Source organism: Cryptomeria japonica, chromosome 3 (genome assembly GCF_030272615.1).
Source record: "Cryptomeria japonica chromosome 3, Sugi_1.0, whole genome shotgun sequence".
NCBI lineage: Eukaryota > Viridiplantae > Streptophyta > Pinopsida > Cupressales > Cupressaceae > Cryptomeria > Cryptomeria japonica.
In genome coordinates this window covers 476023542-476049785 of record NC_081407.1, presented here as the reverse complement: position 1 = coordinate 476049785, position 26244 = coordinate 476023542, and the positions used below count along the sequence as shown (strand labels likewise).

At 35.6% G+C, this 26244-nt stretch overlaps 1 protein-coding gene across 1 annotated transcript in view; it reads left to right on the top strand.

Moving 5' to 3' along the window:
- The window catches only part of LOC131029563 (uncharacterized), a 43897-nt gene extending 20963 nt beyond the window's left edge, over positions 1-22934 (top strand). Inside the window, exons 3-5 of the mRNA XM_057960073.2 lie at positions 22512-22588; positions 22719-22734; positions 22870-22934. Of these exons, the coding sequence (XP_057816056.2) occupies positions 22512-22588; positions 22719-22734; positions 22870-22934 (158 nt within the window). The remainder of the gene's footprint in view (positions 1-22511; positions 22589-22718; positions 22735-22869) is intronic.
- Positions 22935-26244: the final 3310 nt, after the last annotated feature.

The window sequence follows — 26244 nt, the reverse complement described above, 5'->3', positions numbered from 1 at the left end:
GCTATGATGGTCAGCCACACATGCTTCCTAGATACCCAACTAATAAGATCATTCTTATGGAGTTGGGAAGACAGATCATGGTTGTTCACACTTTTCAGTCTGCTAAGCACAAGGTTGGAATGGGGATCTCTACCACAAACCCATTGAAAATTGGCTGGTACTCCCTTGTCACATATGTGAAGGCTAAGGCCATGGAGACTGAGTTGCAAGAAATCAAGCTTAAAAGGTTTAAACCTAGAGTTGATTTTGATTATAGGGGTATGAAGGAGAAGATCAAGAAATCCTTTGTGCATGTTCATCGCATTGAAGACATCTAGGTAGATCTCCGTACAGAAGCTGAAGTCCTCAAGATGGATTACTGTAAGCTCACTGTTGAGCAAATTGTTGATTTGAACTTGGTGGATATCCCACAAGGGATGATTGATGATGGACATATACTTGATCCTGAATACACTTCATGGAGGGTTGAGGAAGCTCCACTTCCTTTGATCCAATGGTCACACAAGGAGTGCATCTCCATCCTTGACAGATTTCAGCCTATCTTGGCCAACACCAAGTCATGGCTGAAAAGTAATGTTGTTAGACTTATCAAAATCAAGGTTGGTAAAGAAGATGATTCTATGGGGCCTCTTGGATGGAAGTTTGAGATTCAGATTGATGACAAGGAGGGTGCTTCATCTTCAGGCACAAGGATCAAGTTACGATTCAGTCATGCAATAGTGCTTCCTCTTGAGGAGACAACTGTTTGTGGGAAGGAAAAATCATGATTCCATGTTCAGGTGATTGATCTGGATAATCCAAAAGAGGGGCAACAATCTGATGATGCTCCTAAGTCTCCAGTTTCAGACTCACCTCATGAGGTCATTCCTCCAGTTTACATTGAGACGCCTCTTTCTCCTCCTAATTTGCTTGTGGATGAGTCTCCTCAGAATGCAATTCCTATTTCAACATATGAGCCATCTCCTGGTCATCAACAAGAGACTATGTTGAAAGATCTTGAGGATAATCCTACTTGCATTCAGTTGTCAGAAATTGATACTTCCACTTCTGGTTTTGAAGAGTTCATGAGGCAATCTTCATGCCCATTGGTAACTGAGCAAATTGTGGTCGTTGTCCAAATAGATATTCCTCCCAAGATGACCACGGTGATTCAAACAGAAATTGCTTCTCCTTTGCCTACGGCTGTGACTGGAGGGGAGTTGATGACTTTGCCTCCATGGCTTAGTTCTTTCACCCCGAAAAGGAAGAAGCAAGAAATCTCACCTGACACCTTTGACTATCAACAACTAAAACATTCCAGATCTAAATATGCTAAGAAGGCCAAGACTATCTCCAGAGTAACTGTTGATAGTAATAAGATGAAAGTAGCTGAAATTGTGGAACCTATTGCAGATAAGCCACTTGATGAAATGTCAGCTGCTGATTATAAGGTTATAAGGATAGAGTTGGGAAAACAAACGCATGAGGTCATTAAACATGATGCTCAGTTTTTTGTTTCTTCATTGGTGCAAATGTGTGATGAGCTTCTAGCAAAGAAAGACAAGCTAGAAGAGGAAAACCGACAACTAATGGCAACCATTCATAAAATCACAAAACCCGCTGCTGAAGGGAGTAACTCCATAGGTTCTTTTGGTTCCCAAGAATCAATTCATGGAGTGGAAAGGGCTGCCCAAAAGGTACAAGCACTAGATTCCTGGGTTGATCAGCTTCACAATCTATGTGCACAGGTAATGACAGATATTTTCCAGATAATGTCTAAGTTGGAGACCATTGAGGAGAAACTGGATTAGACTTCTAACACTTTCAAAAAGAATCTGGAAAGCGTTGAGAAAAGTCTGACAATCTGGCATACCATGCCCCAACAATAGTTGAGTGTTCTACAAGAGCACGCCATCATCTCTTCTAGGGTCATGTACTTGGAATTTGAAGAACTCCTAGAAAATAAGACCCTTGTTCTTAAATCCCTCATTGAGGAGATCAGTGATGCAAGGAGATTCCGGGGTGAAGTTTTTCGAGATATTGTCTCACATTGTGAAAGGGCCTCTTGCAACATAGTAAGTCAGGATGGAGAGCTGATTCCAGAAGAAGAAGTTCTTGCTGATTTACAGATGAGGATTCATAATGAATGGAGGAGCAAACAATTCTCGGCAGCTTCAATTCAAGCATTGATGAAACACCAAGCCTTTCTGCATGAAATCCAATCTATCCTAGATAAAAACAATTCTGCGCTCCTCCGCTATCATGACACTATTGTGAAGACTATGGTTGTTGCCAATAACACCCATGAACCAAATCTCGATGAACTACAAGCGAGCATCCATAAATTTCAAGGATTTGTGTCTTCACAAAATGCAACTTAAGTGTTTTTCAACACTTAGTTGAATTTTCCCTCTTTTGTAATCTTTAGTTGTAATTTAGTTTTGGCAAGTTACATGTAAAAGTATTTTTTGTAAAATGCAAGTTACACATTACTTACACTTTTGTAATTACATGTAAGACAACTTCAAGTTATGTCCGATTAGGACTGTAGTTGGAATAAGTCTTAGTTAGCTGGAGTAACTCTTAGCTAGTTAATGAAGTCTCAGTTAGTTATTGAATGAGTCTTGGTGGTTGAGAGAATCTCTCAAGTTAGTTAGGATCCTCACACCTTTTTCTCAAGGCTCCTCTTCTATAAATACTTAAGGGCTCTATTGTAATATTTATCTTTTGGAAAGCAAGCAAAAACTCTGCCAAATTTACAGCAAGAAGTCTTTGAGCCTATGTATGTGAATTGAAGGTTTTGAAGAATAATAAAGAAGGATTACTCAAATTTTGAGTCTTTGAGCTACATCTTTGAGTTTGAATCTTTTTATCTCTTCTATGCAAAGTGTTTCTAAAGGAGCTTAGTCCAATCTGATTTGAATTCTTTGATCTGCAAGTAGAGAAGATTAATTAAAATAGGAAACTCTCTTGAAGGAGCAGCAAGTCTTTGAGCTTGCGTCTATTCTTGAGGAAAAATTATTGTTTGATAAGAAATGGCAGCAAGTCTTTGAGCTTGCATTAGTTCTTGTCTTTGTGTTGAAAGAATAGATTATTCCAGTCTTTGAGCTGTTATCTTTTATTCGTTGTAAAATTTAGTATAGCAAAGGGTAGATAGGACTTCTAATAGTCAAGTCTTTGAGCTTGATATTGCTGTCCCGTCCCGAAGGAAGTGATGGAAGTCTTTGCGCTTTCAAGAAACTTCATTTCCTTTCTCTCATTTCACTTGAAAGTGGTTACTGCTGTTCATATTCAATCTCTATCCTCTTCTGTGAAGAGAAAAGGATATTGTCTTTCTTGAAAAAAGAAGAAAGATTGCTGTCCCATCCTATTTTATTTTCCAAGTTGTAGTTAGATAGGGGGAGTCTTCCCTTAATTAGGAGAGTTTTTACTTGTGTGCTGTGGTTGAAACCACAATTTTGTATATTTCCCCAAGTGTACAAAATTTTCAACCAACAACCTTTTTTGGCCATGTATATTCCTTGCTTTGATTGGCATTGAATGATTTTGCATTGCTCGAGTTTGGAATTGTCTATGTAGGCACCAAAAAGGAGTCTGACAAGACAATTTTCCTTATTTAATAATTATTTTAAAAAACAAAATTATTGTATTGTGATTTTTAAAATAATTATTAAATGAAGAAAATTGTCTTATTAGGCTCCCTTTTGGTGCCTACATAGACAACTCCCCAAGTCTGATGGCATGGACATGGTACTTACATGGATCTATTTATGCAGGTATCAAAAAGAAGTATGATAAGATAATTTTTCTATTTAATAATTAAATTAAAAATTTAACGATAATTGTATTGTATTTTTTAATTTAATAATTTAATATTTAAATTTGTCTAATTAGACTCCCTTTTGATTCTTGCATAGACAATTTCGTACTTACACAGACTGGAACTACATTCCATTGGACACATTTCCTATGTTCCTTTCTCTATCGTCTATTGCGTCCCTTACTTACATGGAGCGATTTGTTCCTCAATGCTTTACTTGCTTTTTCATGGCATCATATTGTGCACTTTATTACCTAGGCATCATTATATCTGGTTAGCTTTTCCTTCTTCTAGATTTGTTTGGTATGATTTGTCACATTCATTCCATGGTCTATGGCTTGACAATTATAGTTTGACATCTTCTAGTACTAGGATGCACAATCTGACCATTTATGATCAAATACCAAAAGCCATTTCAATTGGATTTCATTTTCCTTTAAATTAGGCATTTTATTGCATCATATGTGTGTGGTTTCATATCAACAGTCCCCTATGAGATTCTTCTTATTTAAGCAGGAATGTTCACTCTAGAAGCCTCAGCTATAATTCGTTTGATAAGTTATTTAAAAAAAGTTAAAAACATGGATGAGCAATGTTGGCCCAAAATGGTGGTTGAAGAGGAATTAAAACGGAGGAAGAAAAATTGGATGAAGCAGAATATTAAATGGACCAGCAAGTGGGACACCAATTTGAATGATTTCCCAAATAATAATGAGGAGATTAAAAGGTTCGTGTTTGAAAAAAATAGAATAGCCATGTGGACAAAGCAGGTTGACAGAAAAAAGCACATTATATCAAAGAGTTTAACCCGCTTGGTGAACATGTGGTTAAAGACTATCTAAGGGTGCAAATTAAAGGAAAGGCTAGATTGCTTGTCACTCAAATAAAAATTGGGTCTCACCATCTAAGATGCGAGGCGGGTATATGGACAGTTCCAAATGGAGATTGAGAGGAAATAATTTATCTTTTTTGCAATAAAGGGGTAGTAGAAATTGAATGGCGCTTCATCTTTAAGTGTGTAGCTTATGAGGATATTCATATGTAGTATGAGGAAATTTTGAAGGGATCCAGTCTCAAAGAGATATTTGAAGAGGCTAAAGTTCACAAGACCACTCGCTTATTATCAAGATCCACAACAGAAGGGCTGACAAGGAAAAGAACTTGAAAACTGCTAATACTACTACTTTGGGTCCCATAGACTAATGGTCTCGTGGACATTATTAAAACTCATTCGTTCATTAATTCATACTTTATATGTTATAAACTTTATTTACTATCGTAGAATTAATGAAGCAAGCATGTTTAATATACGATTTGACTTGTTTTATGTGGATGACATGTATTATGATGATCGCTTGTTTATTTGTTGTGATTTATATGCCTTTGGCAACGTGCTTGAGGAAATCCACATCTCTATAATATATTTGGGTTATTTGGGTTGCATGTGTTTTATTTGTGATAAACGTTATGAGCTAAACTTGTGTGGTCATATCATACATCGATGGATATATGCTTAGGGTGGTGCATCTTATGGCCCACCACCCCAACGCCTCTATTAGCATCGATCACCCTAGCAACACCCCTTGTTGCTAGTGGCAAGCCTATTTTTGCCTCCATTAGCGGTAGGGTCACATGGGTGCCTAGGGGGCTAGCCCCAAGGTGTTTTTTTTTCGTTTTTGTGCAACTTACTCCCAATGGGAAATTTAGCATAAGTTGGAAATAAAACAACATTTTTCTGCAAATCAAATATCGTTGGAAAGTTGATTCTGCCAACTTTGTAATAGAGCAAGTTATTTTGTTAGATTTCACCGTTTGTAACTATTTTTATTAGTTGAAGCCAAATCTTCATTTTTGATTATTGAGATCATAAATTTTTGCCATGATCTTTAATTTTCATGATTCTTGCAACATTGAAAAGGTATTGAGGAGCTCTATCATTTATCCTATGCACATTTCTAGATTCAACCCTAGGTACATTTTATTTTTTAGACATCATCCAATGGGTCCTTGAAGTTGTACTTAGATATTATGTCACTTGGGAAGGTACTATTTTGATATTTGTACTTCATATTAGTTCCAAATTATTAGTAAATCACTTGTTGTATCATAGATTATAGGGTTGTGCCAAATTGAGAGCTTTCTAGTTGATCCTTCACATAAGGACTAATTTTGTTTGCTTATCATGATTCCTATGAGACACCCTGATCAAGAGTTCTCTAGTGTTTTTGTATAGATATATCTGGTCCTTTGATTGCTGAGATTTGAGGGTTTCGGAGTTTACTCCACACATTGCTTCCAACATTCTTTGCAACAAGTTATCCCATTGTGAGAGGCAACGTCTCTTGTATTAATCCTTTGTCTAAAGAGAGATTGATTGAACTTGTGATGGATCTATTTTTCTTTTAGATTTGTAATGGAGGGCACATCTTCATTGCCTTTCATATTTATGATGGAGGACATACACATTTGAGAGGTTATCTCTCCTCTTTGATGATTGATTTGATTGTCTTATTCATCTTTGGAGCTTATTCTACATCAATTTTTGCATCGTTTCACATTGTCACCTTCTTCATTGATTGGGCATTCACTTGATTCGATTGTAGCATCATCTAAATGGACAAGGTGGTGTGAGCATTGTTTAGAGATGTCATCAACATTCCTGCATTCATACATGGTTTTGTTTCTTCTAATGGGATACAAGTTATTTGTATGCATGACATCACGTTTTCAGACTTTAATATTGTGTAGGTGATTATACATTACAAGGGGCTACATAGTCTCTCTCCTTCTCTCTCATAGGGGGTCTATCAATTGTATCTTTGTGATGGATGTATTTGTTGGGGGCTATTGATGTTGAGACCTCCATACATCACTCATTCTATCACTTGATCTTATTTTCATTTTCTCTTTTTTTAGAGAGGAGTTTTGTTCTATAGGGTTTTCTCTTTTTCTCCATTTGTGAGAGAGAATTTGCTTTGTACATGGGTACCTAGCATGGCCTAGTTGTCAAGACCCATCATCATATCATGTTACATAGTGCATCATTATCTTGCATTATTTGCATAATAATTTCACTCCCTAAGTTGCACTTAAGGGGGGTGCTAATGCGAATGAAGTAATTTCTTAACCACTTATTAGTGGGAACTTATTCACATGTTAAGTTTACTTAGGTCCTAGCTTGCATTTAAGTTAGGTTCATCATCCTAAGTTAGTTATCCTAGGTGGCATTCTAGAAGTTTTCTTATAATGGGATCATGTATCATTATTTACTTTCAAAAACACAAACATGTAATATTTGCACATGCATTTAATGTTTGTATCAAGGGTAGTTGTCTCGTCATGTCATGCTCACGTTTTACATAAGTGAACATAACACAACCCCAATTTTTTTAATTTCAAAAGCAATTAGTTTAATAATTCAATAGAAATTACCCAAACCAAATAAATTGTGTTCACTATTTTTGTGCACCCAATAACACTTGAGTTGTGTTGACAATCACATCCTTTCTTCTTTTTGAAGTCTTATATAATTGAAAACTAATTTTATTCATGACTTCCCTAAAACATTTAATCATTTTAAGAATGGAGTCTATACATATAAATGAAAACATCACCTACAACTAAATGCTAAGTACATAACACTTCAATAAAATAGCTCATTAAATTTAAAATAATAAAAATTTGATTTCACTTTAGTTTCAAAATTTAAACTAGTGAATAAATTATCATAGGGTCATAAGAATATCTAATAAACATTGTAACTTCTCTAACCAAATTTTGAATAATGATTCAATTTTTAATAATTATGAATTATTAGCCACTTAAATATATGACAATTTTTTATAATATTTTAATTAATTTAATTGACTAATCACCACAAGGGACTTAATATTTATAAAACTACATACAATTTAATTCAAATATTAAGCTACTCATTAATTCATTTAAAAAAATGATTATTTATTAATAAAAAAATATTTTGGAAAGCTTATTATTCTTACATAAGACGATAAATTTGATTTAAAATAATAATTAATGTAAATTAATTAGTTGAGAGGCTTTTTTATCCCTATAATTTTAATGAATAGACAACGGATAATTTAAAAATAAACTAAAATTAAAAATCTTAATTCTCTAAAAATTATATTTTTCAATGTAGATTTAAAAGATACTTCTAATTAAAAAAAATATGTTTTTAAATCTAGATTTAAAAGAAACTTCTATTTATTTTGCATGCAAATCATTTCATAATCTAAAATAAGACTAAATTCTAATAAATATTAACCATATGAAATTAACTAATCTATGCTAAAGTAAAGATTTTTTAAATTTGATATCTCTCGGCGTCATTTACATAAATTTTATTTATAAAATATAGGTATGCTAGTATTTAATATGAACAAATCAACATTTAAATTAGAAAGTAAGATCAATTTATGAAAAAGTGAATTTCCAATTATCTTATTCGATTTTTTCTTCTTTACTTTTTATTAGGATATTAAACTTTCCATTTTTTTAAAAAATAAATATATAAATCACTTATTCAAAATTATTTTATTAATAAAATTTAAGAAAAAAAAAATACTTTAAGAAAAATGGCTCTGCAAAAGCTCGGATCCACAAAAAGTGGATTACAAAAAAACTCGACTGCAAATTTGAAAGGAACAAGGCAGAAGAAATCTCATGGATTCACTAAGTGCTCACCTGAGAAAACATGATAACCTCAAAATTTTGCACACTGTAATAAGGTGGGGTTTGCAAACAGATTTGAGGCCTTAAATACTTGCGCTACGGGGGGAAATTCCATCCCGATTTCTTTGAATTAAAGATGCAAGGAGGCGGCTAGGGTTCTTAGGGGTCCCCCAATCAATATTGAGGTCTCACAATCTCATAAAATAAACCCTGCATCTGCCACATGAGTCTCTAGCTGGTATGGGAAACAATGGAACCCTAGACTAGCTCTTAGCATCCATTACAATGTAGGAATGTGGATGGTCAATAGGCGGCCTCCACAAAAGTCATCACCTCCTGGTAATTTTGTCGCCACTGGAGTGAATTTGACAAAATTAGGTGAAAAACGGATTAGGGTTGAGCCTTTGTCAAAGGTCCCTGTGAACCCTCCTCGGGTTAACATCCCAAAAAATAAAAGATTGAAATGCAGAGAGGAGCAACAAGCAAAAAGTTATTCCAAATTGGACCAAAAAATAATTATTATCAGCAATCAATACACAGACAACCTTTGGGAAGAATATATGAGGCAGAGGCTGTTTGGAAAATGGTGTGGATATGGCACTTCCTCCTCGAAAATCATCCAGTGGCTGGTTTTGGCCACCAAGGGACAGGTAAGTATCACAACCTTAGAGGACAATTATCTGTTTATTCTTTGCAATTCATCAGAACTAAGGGAAAATATACTTAACAATCAATCTTGTTTCTTTAAAGCTTACTATTTTTCCTTTTTTTAATGGAGACAAAATTTCTCCCCTAAAATGTTTGAGAATTGCTTAGTTCCCAGATGGGTAGAACTGCCAAATCTCCCAGTAGAACTTCTTAATGAGCACTGTCTGATTAGAATAGGGGATTCATTGGGAGGTTTTGAAGGTTTTGAATAAAATTATAGAGACTCTGCTACAGCCAGAATAATGGCTAAACTGCATATAAAGGACTTAAGCTTGGAACCTATTAAAATAATAACTAACCATTCGATGTATGTGGTAAGACCAGATATATATATATAAGGATAGGGTGGAACATATTGAAGTAATCTTACCATGTCCAACCCTTCCCATCCCTAAACAACACAAAAAAGATCAAAAAACACCATTTGAGGATATGGTAAATGCCACCCTTAGCCCGACTGAAAGCGGTTTAGTTAGAGAAAAACTGGGGGAGAGAAAAACTACCAACACAGATTCAACAAATATGAATGCAAAGAGAAATCCAGATCCAAAACCACTTCCACGAGAAACTCCAACCCTAGAGTTGGAGGAAGGGGAAATTGATTGTAGCTCTGAGGGTGCATATGAAATTCCCTCACTAATGGACCAAGACATCCTGATTCCTCCCATGAGAGACCAAACCCTCCTTAAATGGTGCATGGAGGATCACTCAAGAGAGAAGACAAATTTGGATTGTCCTATGGAAATGAAACATAGCCTGGAAAAGGTTACCCAAATAGAGAACACACATGAAAATGGTAGCTTTGAGTCATCACCCATTAGTCCCTTGATAATAGAAACAAAGTAAACAGAGGAGGAGTATGACAAGAGGATCATTGAGGAGAATAAAATCATTTTGGAGTATGTGGGCAATGAAACAGTCAATGACTTGACTGTCTCCTTTATAAATGAAGTAGCGGATGAGAAGGAATTGGCTTATCAGAAAAGACTACTAATGTCAGGTCTCCTGGAAGAGAAAATTTGAAAGGCTAAAATTCTAGAAGTCGAAGCCTCTATGGATAAAGTAGAAGAGGATTTGGGCTTAGCCAAAATACTAAACATTATTGAATCCCCTGATTGTGCAAGATAGGTAAAAAGAAGAGGTAGGAAAGCAATATTAGAACTCATTAGTAAAGCGGGAAATGCTGAGGTCCAAACTACTCTAACTAATATCTTTCAGGAAGGGAAGGGGAAGGTCCTTCCCAAGGAGAAATGAAGCTCTTTACATGGAATGTTAGGGGCATGAATGGCCCTAACAAGTAGCGCATTTTAAAATGCTGCATAACTAAATTTAACCCAGATATAATAATGATACAAGAAACCAAATTATGTAAAGATGAGTTAGAAATATTTGACAAAAAATTGGGAATAAGGAGAATGGAAGGCTCCCCAGCCAAGGGGGCTTCAAGAGGAATAGCAATAATATGGGACCCCAAGATAGTGGCCTTTAACCTACTTTATAAGACCCCTAACTGGTTGTGTGGCAGGATTAATAATATTAAGAGTAATTTAAATTTTGTCTTATTTAATATCTATGGACCTATTTAGAATAAAGACAAAAAGAAAATCTGGGATGAGATAGAACAATTTCTTACCTCTATCCCAGATCAGTTATGTATCATTGGAGGTGACTTCAATGCCATTATTGATCCATCAGAAAAATGGGGGGGCAAAAAAAAAGTCAACCAGGCCACCTTTGATCTCAGAGATTGGATAATCAATTGTAACCTCATGGAGATTAAAATAGCTCTTTCACATGGAACAATAGAAGGAAAGGTATTTGTAACATTGCAGAAAAGTTGGACAGATTCTTCATAAGAGGAAATTTGGCCAACATTTCAAACACCTTTGAAGCAAAAATCCTCCCTCTCTCAGGTTCTGACCATTTCTCGATCCAACTTTTCATCTCTGAATCCATCCCCTCCTCTAAAAGCCCTTTTAGATTTGAATTAATGTGACTAAGAGATGAAAACATCTTAAAATTAATAGAAAAATGGTGGATGAAATTTAGAGTTATAGGCTCTAAACCCTTCAAATTAATCACTAAATGAAAAACAGTTAAACAAAATCTAATAGCCTGGAACATAAATCAGTTTGGGAACCTCTTTCAGAAAAAAATAGAAATAGAGGAAGCTCTAAAAGAAGTGAATGAAGAGGTCATTAGTTCTAGGATGGATAATAACCTCTACATGCAGGAAAAATCCTTATTAATTGAATATGAGGAAACTTTGGCCAGAGAAGAAATCTTTTGGAAGAAAAAGTCTAGAGAAAATTGGTTGGAGTCTGGAGACAAAAACACCAAGTTCTTCCATAACAACACAAAGTAGAGGAGACTAGTTAATAGAATTACTAAAATTAAAACCAAGTCTGGGGCTCTCAGTTGCAACCCGGAAGTCATAGGTGCAGAAGCAATTGAATACTTTATGAACATCTTTAACAATCAGGATGGCTCTAGATTATCCTCGTGGAATGAAGTGCTCAAGTGCATCCCGAAGATAATAAACAAGGATCAAAACCAGTTATTAAATGCTAAATTCTCTAAGATAGAAATTGAGAAAGCCCTTTTCCAAATGAATCTAGACAAGGCCCTTGGGCCAGATGGATTCCCTACCGCCTTTTTTCAGAAATGCTGGCACTTCATCGGGGATGAAGTCACATAGGCATTAGAAGGAATTAGGAATTCAGGGAAGATCCTTAAGGAATTAAACAACACATTCATAGCCTTGATACCAAAAAAAGACAAAGCTAAAAGTTTTGAAGAATTCAGACCTATTGCTCTATGTAACACATTATACAAACTTCTAACTAAAACCATAGCAAATAGACTTCACAATCTACTCCCTTTGTTAATTAGTGAGGAACAAACAGGTTTTGTTCTAGGATGCTCAATCTATGATGGAATCATTATTGCCCAAGAAGTGATACATATAGTTCAAACTAATAAAGACCCGAGTATGATCATCAAACTAGATATAAAAAAGCCTATGATAAGGTTGACTGACACTTCTTATGTAAATTCCTTGAAGCTTTTGGCTTTGCTAGACAATGGATCAATCTTATATATGAGTGTATATCAACACCAAGAATGTTAATCCTCGTTAATGGGTCCCTAGTTGGTTTCTTCAATATCTCCAGGGGACTAAGGCAAGGGGATCCAATCTCTCCCTTCCTCTTCATACTAATGGTTGAGTCCCTCGAAAGACTATTAAATACTGCAAGAGAACAATCATTTATTCAAGGAATTAAAATTACCAGTGTCCTGGAAGCAATTACACATCAACAATTTGTGGGCGACACCATGCTCTTTGGACATAGTAATGTTCAAGAAGCCAATGCCATTAAACAAATTCTACAGACCTACTCATTGGTGTTGAGACAAGAAATTAACACCACAAAATCAAATATTTTAGTCTTCAATACTAAAGAGAAACTAGCAGACAAGATATGCAAAACCTTCAAATTCAATAATGGCATAATACCATGCAAATACCTGGGCATCCCCTTGAACAAAGGTTGCAGATCCTCAAATTTGTGGGATCAAATTATATCAAAAATAAAAAATAGAATGAACTCATGGAGCGAGAAATGGCTATCCTTAGCTGGCAAGGCCACTATGATAAAATCAGTATTATTGGCTATGCCCATTTACTGACTCTCTTGTATAGACCTCCCTTAAGTAAAAAAGAATGAAATAAATAAACACATTAGAACCTTCTTCTGGCAGGGAGCTAGTGAGAAATTCAGAAAGCCTCTGATGGCCTGGGAAAAAATCTGCAAACCAAAAGAGAAAGGGGGTTTGGGGATAAAAGATATGATACTACAGAGCAAAGCCCTTGGAGCTAAATTGGTATGGAGAATGCATAACAATCCCCATTTAAAATGGGCCAGGATCCTATACAATAAATATCTCCATAATAACGATCCAACCAACATCTTTAGAGTTCTTTCACCCCCCAATGGATCCAAAATATGGAATTTCATGATGAACTGCATGGAAATAGTATCAAAAAAACTAACATGGAATCTAGGGAATGGCAAGAAAGCACTATTCTGGTTAGACTCATGGGGAGGTTACCCTGCAATAGGCAAAGATAACAAGTTTGAAACCTCTAGGGTTATCTTGGAAAGACTATGGGGAGATAAGGTTGCTGATTATATTGAGAAAAATACAGTGGAGGGTATAAAAGTCTGGAGATGGAAATCGTTTGAAAATTTGGGACTGCCAGCCTATGAAGTAAGAGAACTGGAAAAGATACTATTGTCCAGGAAAACCTCTTTAGATAACGATGAGGATGGAGTAATCTGGGCAGGGACTAAGAATGATAGGTATAGCACAAAATAAGGATACAACATTCTTATAGAGAAGGGGCATGATACTGCTAAGGACATTCCATTAAGACTTTGTCAGGATAAGAGATGCCTTCCCAAAGCAAGGCTATATGCTTGGCTAGAATTACATAACAAAGTCCTAACTACTGACATGATCAAAAAAATGGGGTATGAAGGCCCAAGCAGATGCCCGCTATGTGAGAAGGTAGAAGAATCAACCAATCATCTCTTACTTACTTGTGAATACTCTCATAATTGTTGGAGTTGTCTTAGAAATCAACTAAATTGGTACTCGCCCATCCCAGACTCAGTCATAGTTATGTTTCAGGCATGGCCCATCAAGAAAAAAGGGAACATTTATGATGGACTTTGGGTGGCAGCTCCCTCAATTCTTGTATGGGAGCTTTGGAAAGAAAGAAATAGGAGAATTCTCAGAAATGACAAGTTGGAATGGTAGCAACTCACAAACAAGTTTGAGGCGGCCATTATAGAACTAATTAATAGTCACTCTACAAAAAAAAAACATGGAAATGTCACTGTGGGATGATAAAATGAGATTAAAATGGACCGGCCTAAAGATTTCCCTGTTTGTTGGGGATGGTCCTATTAGAGCTATTCAAAAATGCAAAGACTGTAAGTGGATGCCCCCAAATGAGGGTTGGGTTAAACTCAATTTCGATGGAGCCTCTAGAGGCAATCGAGGAGTGGCGGGCATTTGATGCAACATACATAACTCAAAGGGAGAAGAAATAGCAGCTCTAGCTCATCCTTTGGGATTTAGCACAAATAATGAAGCTGAACTTAGAGCTCTTGAGGAAGGAATTAAATTATGTAAAATCTTGAAAGTTAACAAAATTAACATAGAAGGAGACTCTGCCATCATTATCAATGCCCTCAGGAAAGGGGATATGCCCAATTGGAAACTCAATACAATCCTTAAAAACATTCTTAGTATGGTCTAACCCTTCGAAGGAATAACCTTCAATCACATATATAGGGAAGGTAACTCCAGAGCGGATCATCTTGCAAACCAAGGTGCTGATGGTAAACCGAGTATCTACATAAAGCCTGATCACTCACCTCTAAGTTGATCCTCTCAACAGTCAATAGTGGCAAGGGATGACTAATAGAACCTAAAAACTGCTATAGAAACTACAAAGTAATCCCTTTAATTTAAATAAAATCATAATTCTTAAAGAAGAACTCCGTAGTTAAGAAACTATGAGGCCCCCTCTATACATAGCACCAAGATAGCATCTAAACTCAACATATGTTATGATACTTATTAATGGATAATATTTACTTCCCCATGAAAGTATAGTTTCGAGGATGATGAGGTGCCATTTAATTACCTTGCTGACCTCACATCACAAGTAGTAATAAACCGATCTTATCAACACTCTACCAAGTTATGGGAAGATGTACTTATATGATCACTTTTTTTGGCTAACGGGAAAGATCTGTCTAAATCATAATTACAATTCGACATCAAAGGCGTGCCCATTAATTATGGTGGTATCTAGAAAGTTCACCTCTAGCTTAATAAAGCTAGACATAGTCGTCTTCACTTACGATAGACTCTCGCTAAACTATCTAATTCCCTATGTTACCAGCTTCTTAGACAAAAACCATGGATACCCCAGTAAGACTGAAAAGCCTAAAAAAGACAAATGGCTTTGTTGGGGAAATTTCAAGGGATAGGTTGAAAAGGATCATCAAATTCCCTCATGAGCTGGTGATGGATGTGGTGGAACGCATCCTTGGCGAGGAATTCTTAACTAATGAAGACCGAACCAGAGCCAACAATGACATTGCGGCCATGTTCTTAGCGGTCACGATGTTTATGGAAAAGGATAGAGACATTACAGAGGGCCAATGCAGGGCAATCTTCAAGGCTTCAATTCTAGTTGAATTAGACAGGGTTATGGTCAATATCAGTGATGAGATGACCATTCCCAGACCTTCACACTATGACATTTTGATTTTAAACAACAATCTGGTCCCTAGAAAGACAATACTGGTAATTGAGGACCATGAGGCCTTCAATGCAAGGATAGAAGAGATACACAGAAGCATTGAATTTCTCCTAAATCTATTCCACCTCCGAGCACCTAGGAAGGCGTCGTGGTTTGAAGACTACCTCAAGATACAAGGCATCAAGCTCGAAGGGGAATCCGAATCCCCAAAATCTTCAGAAGAAAGATGATATACCTGAGGCAAGCCCTCTTTCTTTCACAGTTTTTTGGTTATATACAATAGCTAGGGATTATGGTTAACAATGCATAGTTTATAAATTCTCTTTATACTAAAATAGAGGCATATTATAGCTAGAAGAAGATCCGCCCAATAGATTGTTATATATAAGATACATATGTAATCAAATGAAGTCAGAGAAAGGTCTGGGAAAACTCTGAATTTAAAGTATGTTTAAATATAAGGTTATATAGTGTTACTGCAGTTTATATAGTTTAAGGCAAGTGTATGTTATTGTGCCCTGTAATAGGTGGGAATGGCGCATTTGGCAAAGCGCAACCCTAATTTTTTGATATCTGGTTTATACTTAAATTTTGCTAACCCTCTCTATGGAAATAATTCCTTGCATCAAAATAATTCAACGCTTAACTGTATAGTACTTAAAAAATCAAGTTGGTTCTTGATAATTATCTACAGGGGATTCAACAGGTAATGTGGGGCACCCATAACAGGCAAGCTAGTGTGTAACATTTACCTACGGAGTGCCCCGTATACACTAGCTCACTTATATAAATATATAAATATATATATGTATATACATATATATGTATATACATATATATGTATATATATATACATATATATGTGTATATATATATATACATATATATGTATATATATACATATATATGTGTATATATATATGTATATACATATATATGTATATACATATATATGTGTATATATATATATGTATATATGTATATACATATATATGTATATATACATATATATGTATATACATATATCTATATATATATATATCTATATATATATATATATATATTTAGACATATAAATATAAATAGACTTATATATATAAAGATATATACATACACAAAAGTGTATTTTATATATATTCATAACTTTATATGTTGTCATTATCAATCTGTCGTCCTTTCGTGCCAAGCCACAGGCAATTTAGGGCCTTATTGTCTAATTTGATCTAGTGGTAGCCTATCATGGCTGGTTGTTCCCCTCATGGTTATTAACAATATTGGAAGTGCACTATTAAGGAGGATATCACTAGAGATTATAAGATAAGACTAAATCTAGGCATTAAATATTCATCATTCAAAGATATGTAAACTTGTCAGAAAACTGCCAGAACAGGGTAAGCCAGGACCCTATTTTCTGCTACCTAAGATCTTCATGCTTGGACTCCCTATCAAAATCGGGGATGGGTCATTTAGAGACTGTGAAATAAGACAGGTATACTCCATGCAGGATATGGCCTGTTGGAGGCCTCGGGGTGGTTACTACTATATTAACTCTTAATAGAGCATGCGAATGCTACCTGTTGTTATTTAAGACAAATATGTTCTGAAGGTTTTGTGTTCCTTCTCCTATAAAACACTATCTATAAGTAATAAGTTAGCTAAATTTTGTGTTTCTTTCCCTTTAAAATTTATGTGTTAAAGGGAAGATATGAGGTCCTTTTATCCTGAAGTCAACGCAAACCGGAAACATCCTGCTGGGTTGATTTCAGGATACAAGACTTTGTACCCTCCCCTCTGTTATTAATATCATTTTTGTGCAGTTGGCTGGGAAGGAAGGAGACAAATTTATGACTGACCTATTTATGATCAGTAATGTATTTCTCTGCAACATTCAAACAGGTTTCACTGGTATTTATTTGTGAGATCAGGGGGTTTGGTCCTTTCACATTGAGCATATATATGATAATATAATTGCATATTCCCAGGGTATCAAGGAGGATATGGTTCTAACAAATGCATTCGATAGAAGGATATGTGTTTTGGTGTTCTGGTTTTTTCTATGTGCAGGAGGTATCAGGAAATTGAGGAAATACATAAGGGTCCAAGCGCTCCTGGAAGGATGAAAAAAGAAAGCACCATGGCACCACCTTGAAGACATATAAATAATACCACAACAACAACACTGATGAAAGATTTAACACAATAGATATTGTGTATTTTGTAATTGGTTGGCCAAGCCTAACTATAAAACAACAAAATGGCAAATAATGTAAACTTATATGCTAGGAAGAAATTCCTTGGGTGAGACTGGAGGTTTTCTTGACTCGGTTCTTTCCTACCAGTGCCCACATTGAACCGAGGTGTAACTCTTAAAATTTAATAAAATATTGCGGCTACGGCCTATTACCTATCCAAAAATAAATAAAAATAAATAAATAAATATTTAAGAAAAAATTAGTAAACTTGAGAAATATCAATTCACTCCTATTCTAAAATAAATTTGTCCATTATTAACTCTTATTAGTACTTTCCCTAGGCAATACTATTACATTCACTTAAGCCTAATTAATCGATTGTTTGCACCAATCAAAAGTGATTATTATTTTTGTTTTCAAAATAAATTTCACTTTTATAAAGTTGAGATTTATATTTTTAAACTAGAAATTATTTATCTACAGTATGATTGGATGAAATTTTTTGGTGTTATAGGAACAAATTTATAGTAATGATAGACATTATAAGCTTTTTTAAAGATTTTTTTACATTTGAAAAAATAAATTTCTATTTAAAATAACCTGTTTCATTTTTTATTGATAATCTTGCAATAAAGTGATTTTTTATATAAATATATATAAATTTTAATTTTTTTTTGAAAATATAGGTAATAAAATCTACTATAATTTGATTCACACCATTTAACCTAAATAAAGTAAAAAATTAAATAAACAATTAAACTATTTCATTACAAGCATTGCACAACAAATATTTCTATTTAAAAAAAACTCAAGTATGCATCTTTTATAATTATAATTTTGTATAATTTTTTTTGAAATCATTCTATTTTTTATTAATACTTTTTGAAAATCATATTTTTCTTTTTAATCATTTTAATATAGACAATATAATTTTATAACATTTAATCATAAATTTAAAATTTTTAATATATACAATATAGTGTAAAGGGTCAACAAGTTTTGTTGCTTCTTATATCAAAAAAACATAAATTTAAATATTATTTATTTAATCATTAAAAAATACCTATTTTCACTTTATTGTTTATATTATATAATTTTATAATTATTAATTGTCATTTTAGTAAGATCAATTATATATATATATATATATGATCGGTAATATATGATTTTTATTAATTAGAAAATCTATGATTCATATCGTTGGGCTGAGTCATAAATCCAAGCGACATACCGCGAAGGTTGGGGATACCATTGGAGTACCAAAAAAATATATATATGTTTTTTATTAATTAGAAAATAAGGATTACATTTAAAACTGTGAAATAAAGCTATCCAATATCATCCTAGTCTAAAATAGTGACAACCCAAAATGCCCACCACCTTCCCAAGCCCCATAATACCATACATTTTTCAGAGTACAAAATTCTGTAAATTCTATCTGCCATTAAAAAAGACTATAAACCAAAATGGTCACCTGAAACTATAACACTATACATACTAACACTACCCAAACCCTATTCATATATAGAGATGGAAATATCAAAAACTACGTACGATACAAAATTGCAGGCAAATTCATACCCCAAAAACTCCATCCCTACAAAAACAGTGTACACCTTGCTTCCTACTACTTCAGCTTTCCAAGTCCATTGTCCAAGTAGTATTCTAATTTAAAGCTCAGACCTTCACCACCTTGTCTCCTTTTCTCCTTTTGACACTGTTGCTACTTAATCTCCTTCTCCCCAACAAATTCTTTCAAGCCTTCTCAACCGATTAAGGCCTCCTCTCGTCATTCCTCTCCGTTCATCCCATCCTTCCAAAGATTGAAGGGCCTAAAATCATCACTCTCTTCTCAAGTATAGATGCCCTCACTTGCATTCCTTCATAGACTCTCCCCTGGAACTGCCTTCACTAGTAAAAAATTCAATTCAAAGAGATAAATCTTTGGAACACAAGCTTGAAGCACCCATTCAACCTCCTCCTTGATGCCTGATTCCAAACCCTAGGTCGCCATCATAAACATAAAATCAACATTGGTTTGAACCTAAATTCCAATTTCATATAGTCTTCTCCCAGTAGTAAATCTAGAATTTTGATGAAAATGGGCTCCTCATGCGTAAAAATTTCACTATTGGATGACAAGAGTGTGAAATTCACCTCCATGGTCACTCTCCTGCAATAGTTTGCCAACTTTAAAATACCCTTGCTTTCACTCTTTTCTAACTCGCTTTGGAAAGAATAAATAACCTAGAGCATCCTTTTATCCCACACCACCTGTCCTAGCCACTCACAACCATCATTCCCACACAAACATCATCATACTATCATCCCCGTGTGACAACTCAGTCCCTTGGAAATCCTCCCAAATCTCCCTCCCTTGCAATACATTTAATGATGCAACTACTTTAGATAGCGCGCCCACCACTGTATTGCCCTCTTGCAAAATGTGAGATATTTAAAAGTTTTCAAATTCATTTAATTCTTTTTATTAATATTTCTATAAATTTATTCAATTTCCATGACATCTTCTCTTTTGATGAGGGTGTTGACAATAATCAATGAGTCCCCTTCAAGGTGCAACTTTGAAACGTTCAATCTTTTAGCCATCCAAACACCCCACAATGCCACTTGAGCCTCAACTTCATTATTGGTCCCTTCTAGAAGCCATCTCATGCCAAGGGCAAGTATATCACCCTTCAAATTGTGAGATACATATCCAGTGCCTGATGGGTCTAGATCCCTTTTTGATGCACCATCAAAGTTGATCTTTATCCGTCCCTGATCTAGTTTTTGCCATCCTTGACACCGTCGTTGTAGTAGAAGCAAACAAATTAGCAATTAGCCAATCCTCACCTAAAGATCATTTGCACAACCCATTCAATGTTAGCACATGGGATGGAAAAAGCATCACTTAGGTGCAGAGGAATGACATTTCCTCCTGAAAAGCTCACATGAAATCTGCATTGTAAATTAATTCTAAGAGCCATAATGTTGCCATAGAGAAGCCTTGAGTGCAAAGAAACTGGAAGCCTAAATTGGGAAACAAAAGCCTAACCCCATATTTATCAATCAACACCTTGAGATCGGATATTAATATTATTTAATTGAAGTAAGAGTTGTAGTTAATATTACAAAAATATATATTTAAATATATAATTTTAAAATAATAATATTTCAAAATTATAATAATTAAGAATTACAATAAATATTTTATTGCAATATAAAGACAAGTACTCGCTATTACATAACACTTGTTTAATTTAAAAATGCAAAATTTAATTATTCTATTGCAAGATTAACTTATTTTACATAGACAAAATGGATCCAATTCTAAAATAGCTTTATAAAGGTGGGGGATGAATCTCATCCATTGGATGGGATTCATTCTCAACCTTAGATCAAGGGCTTTTCTATGTTGCCCTAATCTCTTATTTTTAGACTATTATCCAGATAGTTCTTTTTGTAGACACTTAAAATAATTATTTTAATTTTTTTTATTCCTCGCATAATTAATTAATTATGAAAATTCTAATTCTCCTCAATATTAATTAATTATAATTAATATTGTCAATATAGTATGTGATTGATTTATTTAATAAATCAATCCCTCTTTTTATTCTTCTAAAAATTAAATCTTCTCAAATTCCCCTCTTAGATAATTAATTTCAATTAATTAGTTAACCTACATGATTCTTACAAATCATCTTCCTAATCCATCATTAACCTAATAAATTCTTCTAGAAACTCCCTAAACTCACTTAACCTTATTCTTCTAATTTTTAATTCCCCCCACTCATTCTCTCTCCTAGTCAAATCCTCCTACAAATCCTATCCCACCTAACCTTTCCTCTAATCCCCCTCCTAATGAGTTGCTAGTGGCTAATCATCATGATTAGCCACAAACTCAACTCCTTGTCTCTTCCATCCAACCACTATCCTTAAATGTTCTTTTCCTAGGTGCATGTGAGATTTTCACATTCCTCTAGGCATTTCATCTCCCAAAGAATTTTTAATTCCTTCTTATTCCTCAAATCCCCACGATCATCCCTTTTTGAAGTATTTTAAATTCTTCCTCCCCATTCTTCAAGGAATGTCCCATCCCTTTCTCTTCTCAAGGCACATTGGGAAGTCTTCCCAATGCACCTTGAGGAGTGTGGAAACAAGAAATGCCTTTAAGGCATATCTCTTGGTCTCCACACCCTCTCTTGGGCCTTGTGTGAGCTCACAAGAAATCCTAGCCCTTCATCTTGGGTCCATCCTAGCCATCCATTCTTCCTCTCCTCTTCCTATAAATTGAGGACTTCATTCCTTCATTCATCATCTCCAAGTTTGGTAAGCTTATGCTGTTAATTTGAGCCTATAAAATCATCATAGCATCCTTACCATGCCAAAATCATCTCTCATCCACACTTAATCATCTCATCCATATCATTCTTCAAGATCCATTTTTATCCATTTGTGCACAATATTTGGAGAGCCATCCACATCAAGCAATAAAATGAGCACATCAAGTGGAGCATCATTAAGGGGTGTCTTCACTTCACCAAGCTCAATCTGAGGGAGAGGTAAAAAGGTTGTAAGGTATATGCATATCATTCATGTTTTCATGTGATTTAAGTTGTGTCTTTGATTTCATATGCTTCCATGTTTGATTTGCATGTTTATTAACTAATCCACCTCACTCTCCTTTTCACCATCTTCATTTTGGCACGCTCGGTGGGACCCACGTCCCTAAAAACTAACATTTTTGTTAGTTTTTGTGAGTTGTGAGATGCAGATTCTGGAACAGCGCAAGAGATTGCAAATCAGCACAAGCGACTCAAGTTCAGCGCGAGAGAAAAACTATTTCGGCGCGTGCGCAGGCGCATCAGCGCGAGCGCAAGCGCATTAGCGCGACCACTTTAAAACATTCAAAATATTTTCCCGCCCTATTTAAATTTAAATTTTTTTTTGCTTTCTGTCTGTCTTTTTTACGCTTACACAGGCGCATCAGCCTGAGCGTAGTCATTTCGACGTGAGCGATTTCTAATCAGCTCGACCGTTTTTACAAAATTCTCGCTCTTAACCCCATTTCAATATTTAAAATTGAAAAAAAAAAATATTTACCTGCTCACTTGTTTGGCCTATGTTTGCAGGATTTCAACGCGAGTACAGGCATTTCGGTGAGCGCAGGCGTTTTAGCGTGAGCGCTTTAGATTAGCATGACAGACAAGTATAAAACTCTTGTGCGCTCTATGTTGATTTTATCCTTTTTTTATTGTTTTTATTTACTTCAACGCGTACGCAGGTGCTTTGGCGTGGCTCACTACACTTCAGTGCGTGCTCTGTATGTACAGTGCAGTGGGTACTAATTTCTTTTTTTTAGTTTTGTAGTTTTAATTGACCGTCCAAGACCTTAAAAAGCAAAAAAAACTACTTATGCACTTTTTTGCAGGTTACCTAGGAGACCCAACCAAACATTGTTTTTTTTTTTTTTTTTAACTAGGCACCTAGATGTTAATTAAAGGGTGAATGAATCATTGTTTGATGTGTTTTGAGAAAAGCGTAAAGGTAGGAGAGTATGCTCTCATCTAGCTAGACGATCAGAAATCCAGACCCTCCAACCTTTTCTTGTTTGATTGCATGCTTACCCTTAGCGAGCCTGCCCTCCTAGCTTGCTCTTTGAGAAGGTAAGAGGGGAACGACCCAAGTGAGTACACCCAGACCTGGGGTTCCCAACTCACTATAATAAATAGGCCATTGACTACGAAAGAGTCAATGGTTGGGGCTATATGAGAGTTCACTCTCACATTGGGTGCTTAGTAGGATCCTAGAGATCTCAATCACGCTTGCGTGACTGCTAAGTTCTTGGTGCTTCGTTGGGCTATAGGCCTCAATTGCGCTTGCACAACTACGAAGGGTAGCTCCTAACAGGAATCCATACTAAACACCTTGTGCATAGTGGCCAAAAACCTTCTAGTCATTGGTGCAGGAGGTCGGACCTCCGAAGCCACCCATATTTTTACGACCCTTAGTAGAGACACAAAGTTCGCCATGAGGAGTTTTCATGGGAATTGATGCTTGGCTGCCCCAGAGAAGTGAATGCCGTGGAGGAGAGCCAGTGGGGTCAAGCATCTAAGTGTCTGCTCTAGGTAAGCGTAGCTGGGAAACCAATTGGGAGCCAATGACTATTGTCCTTGCTAGCCTTAAGAGTGGTATATGAGCATGAGTGTCTTTGAGTAAAAATGCATTTGATCATTGTGTTTGCTTTGTTTGATACATACTTGCCAAGAGTAGACTAAAAACACATCATTATCCTCAAACACTTTGCAAAAACACAAATAATTATCCAAGTCATTACCCACATAAAGTCCAAAATTGCGTCAAAACTTCGTTCGTCTCATGCTTCATAAGTCCAAGTTGTATAAATATCCTAAGAAGTCAATTCACTGACCTATCAAGAAGAAAAGGCTAACACAAGCACAACTCCTTAGGCATAAAATTTTTTGGTATACCAACCGTAAACTCTTGCTCAAACATAGGACATACTTGCATCATTACCACGATTACGTCCATGGTCATAGAAATGAGTTTGATGCTAGTGATGAACTAAGAGTCCATGCTCTCCATCAAGGTTTAGGTTTGTCCTTTAACACCAACTATCATCAAAATCAGGGTGGTTGCGTCCCTTCATACAACTTGCCATCTGAACCAATCATCTATTGAGTCATGTTCATGCCAAGAATAACCTAGTCATCAAGTTTCTTCTAGTCATCACTATCATACATCCTCAATCAATCATCCTCAATTTCCTAAGGACTTAGCACATCAAATAAATCTCCCTCCACTATCAAATCAATTCTTAAAATCCAAATCCAATCATCCTTTAATCCAATTTAACCTCACGTTAAGGTTTCATGCCTTGTGAAGTTCCATTTAGACCTCATCATTAATCAATTGGCTCTTGTGCTTAAAGAAGAATCATCTCCAAGTATCTTTTGCCTCATCCTTTTTGAGTTGATCAAGACTCTTAACTTACGCCTTTACTTTGCTTAGGGTCATTAGTCAACCCTTGGTGGAAAAGAGGCTTTTTAATCATCATTCCAAGGTCTAAATTCTACCCAACTTGGTCATTACCTTGCTTGTGGTCTCATCTGCCACCTAAAATCCTCATCCAAGGACTAAGGTGTCAATCCTAATCAAATCCGGGCTCTAATCCAAGAACCCCACCAATTAGTAAAATCCCTTGTCATCAAAGACAAAATCCAAAAATTCCACAAAAATCTTGCTAAGTCCTTTCATCAAATTTTTCTTCCTCCAAGCTTTTCTAAGGTTATTCATGTATGGTCACAACTCGATCTCAAAAGAAAAATATGGCTAAACAACAATATGGCATGCCAGACATTAGTGTCCTATATGAAGATCCCACACAAGATCCTACACAAAGTGGGCAACCTAGTAATCAAGATCAAAGCCAAAATCCTAACATGGTTAGCCAAGATGAACTCTCTCTGGAAGTGCAAACTTTCCTAGCAGACTCTTATAACCAAGAGATGAATGAAAAGTTCATCCAACACAATCCTACTGCACTTCTAAAAACTCTCTTTGAAAATGGAGCTCAACTTCCACCTGAATTTGATAGATCCGCTCTCGGCCAACAACAACAAGGAGACCTTGCTCCCACACAAAATGTTGCACCTGTTAGTCAAACTCAATCAATTGCTCCCCCATCAATTATCCAAACTCAATCAATGTCACTAGCGGAACCTCCCACCATGGTCTCCATCCCACCTTCTTCCTCCTTACCATCTATACCACTATCGAATCCGATCTCATCTATTCTCCAACACACTTCTATACCACCTCCTTCCATTCAACCACATATTTCTATTCCACAAACTTCGCTTCATGTCAACAATGTCGCAAATTTTATCCGAGCCGTACTCAATCCCGTCACAACAGTTTGTGGACCGCAACCAACTATCACTCAAATCCCTATGACATCGATTATCACATCTCACGTTCCCGCCTCATCATCATATCAATACATTGGTGGTGGTGCACTTTCCTTGACTCATCCAATTCTTGGGGCAAATACAATTCATCATTATCAAAATCCACAACAAGACCTCATCAAGGAAATTCAAGATATGAAAAATATCTTCAAGGACATGAAAGAAGGGACTAATAAGAGGAAACCTTACTCGTTTGAGGAATTTTGTCCTTGTACTTATGACCCATCTATATCAGTTTCACTTTACCCTCTAGGATTTAAGATCCCTAAATTCACCAAGTATGAAGGCAAAGGAGACCCCCGCGACCATGTCCGAGATTTTCACATCTTATGTCAAGAAGTCTCCTATAGTGACCTATATCTTCACAGGCTCTTTCCCAAGAGTCTCACAAGAGAAGCCCTAGCATGGTTCTCATCTCTACCACGAGGCTCCATTCTCTCTTTTGCAGACTTGCAGAGAAATTTGTAGCTCACTATGCCTACAACATGGCTAATGACGTTTCTATGATGGACCTAT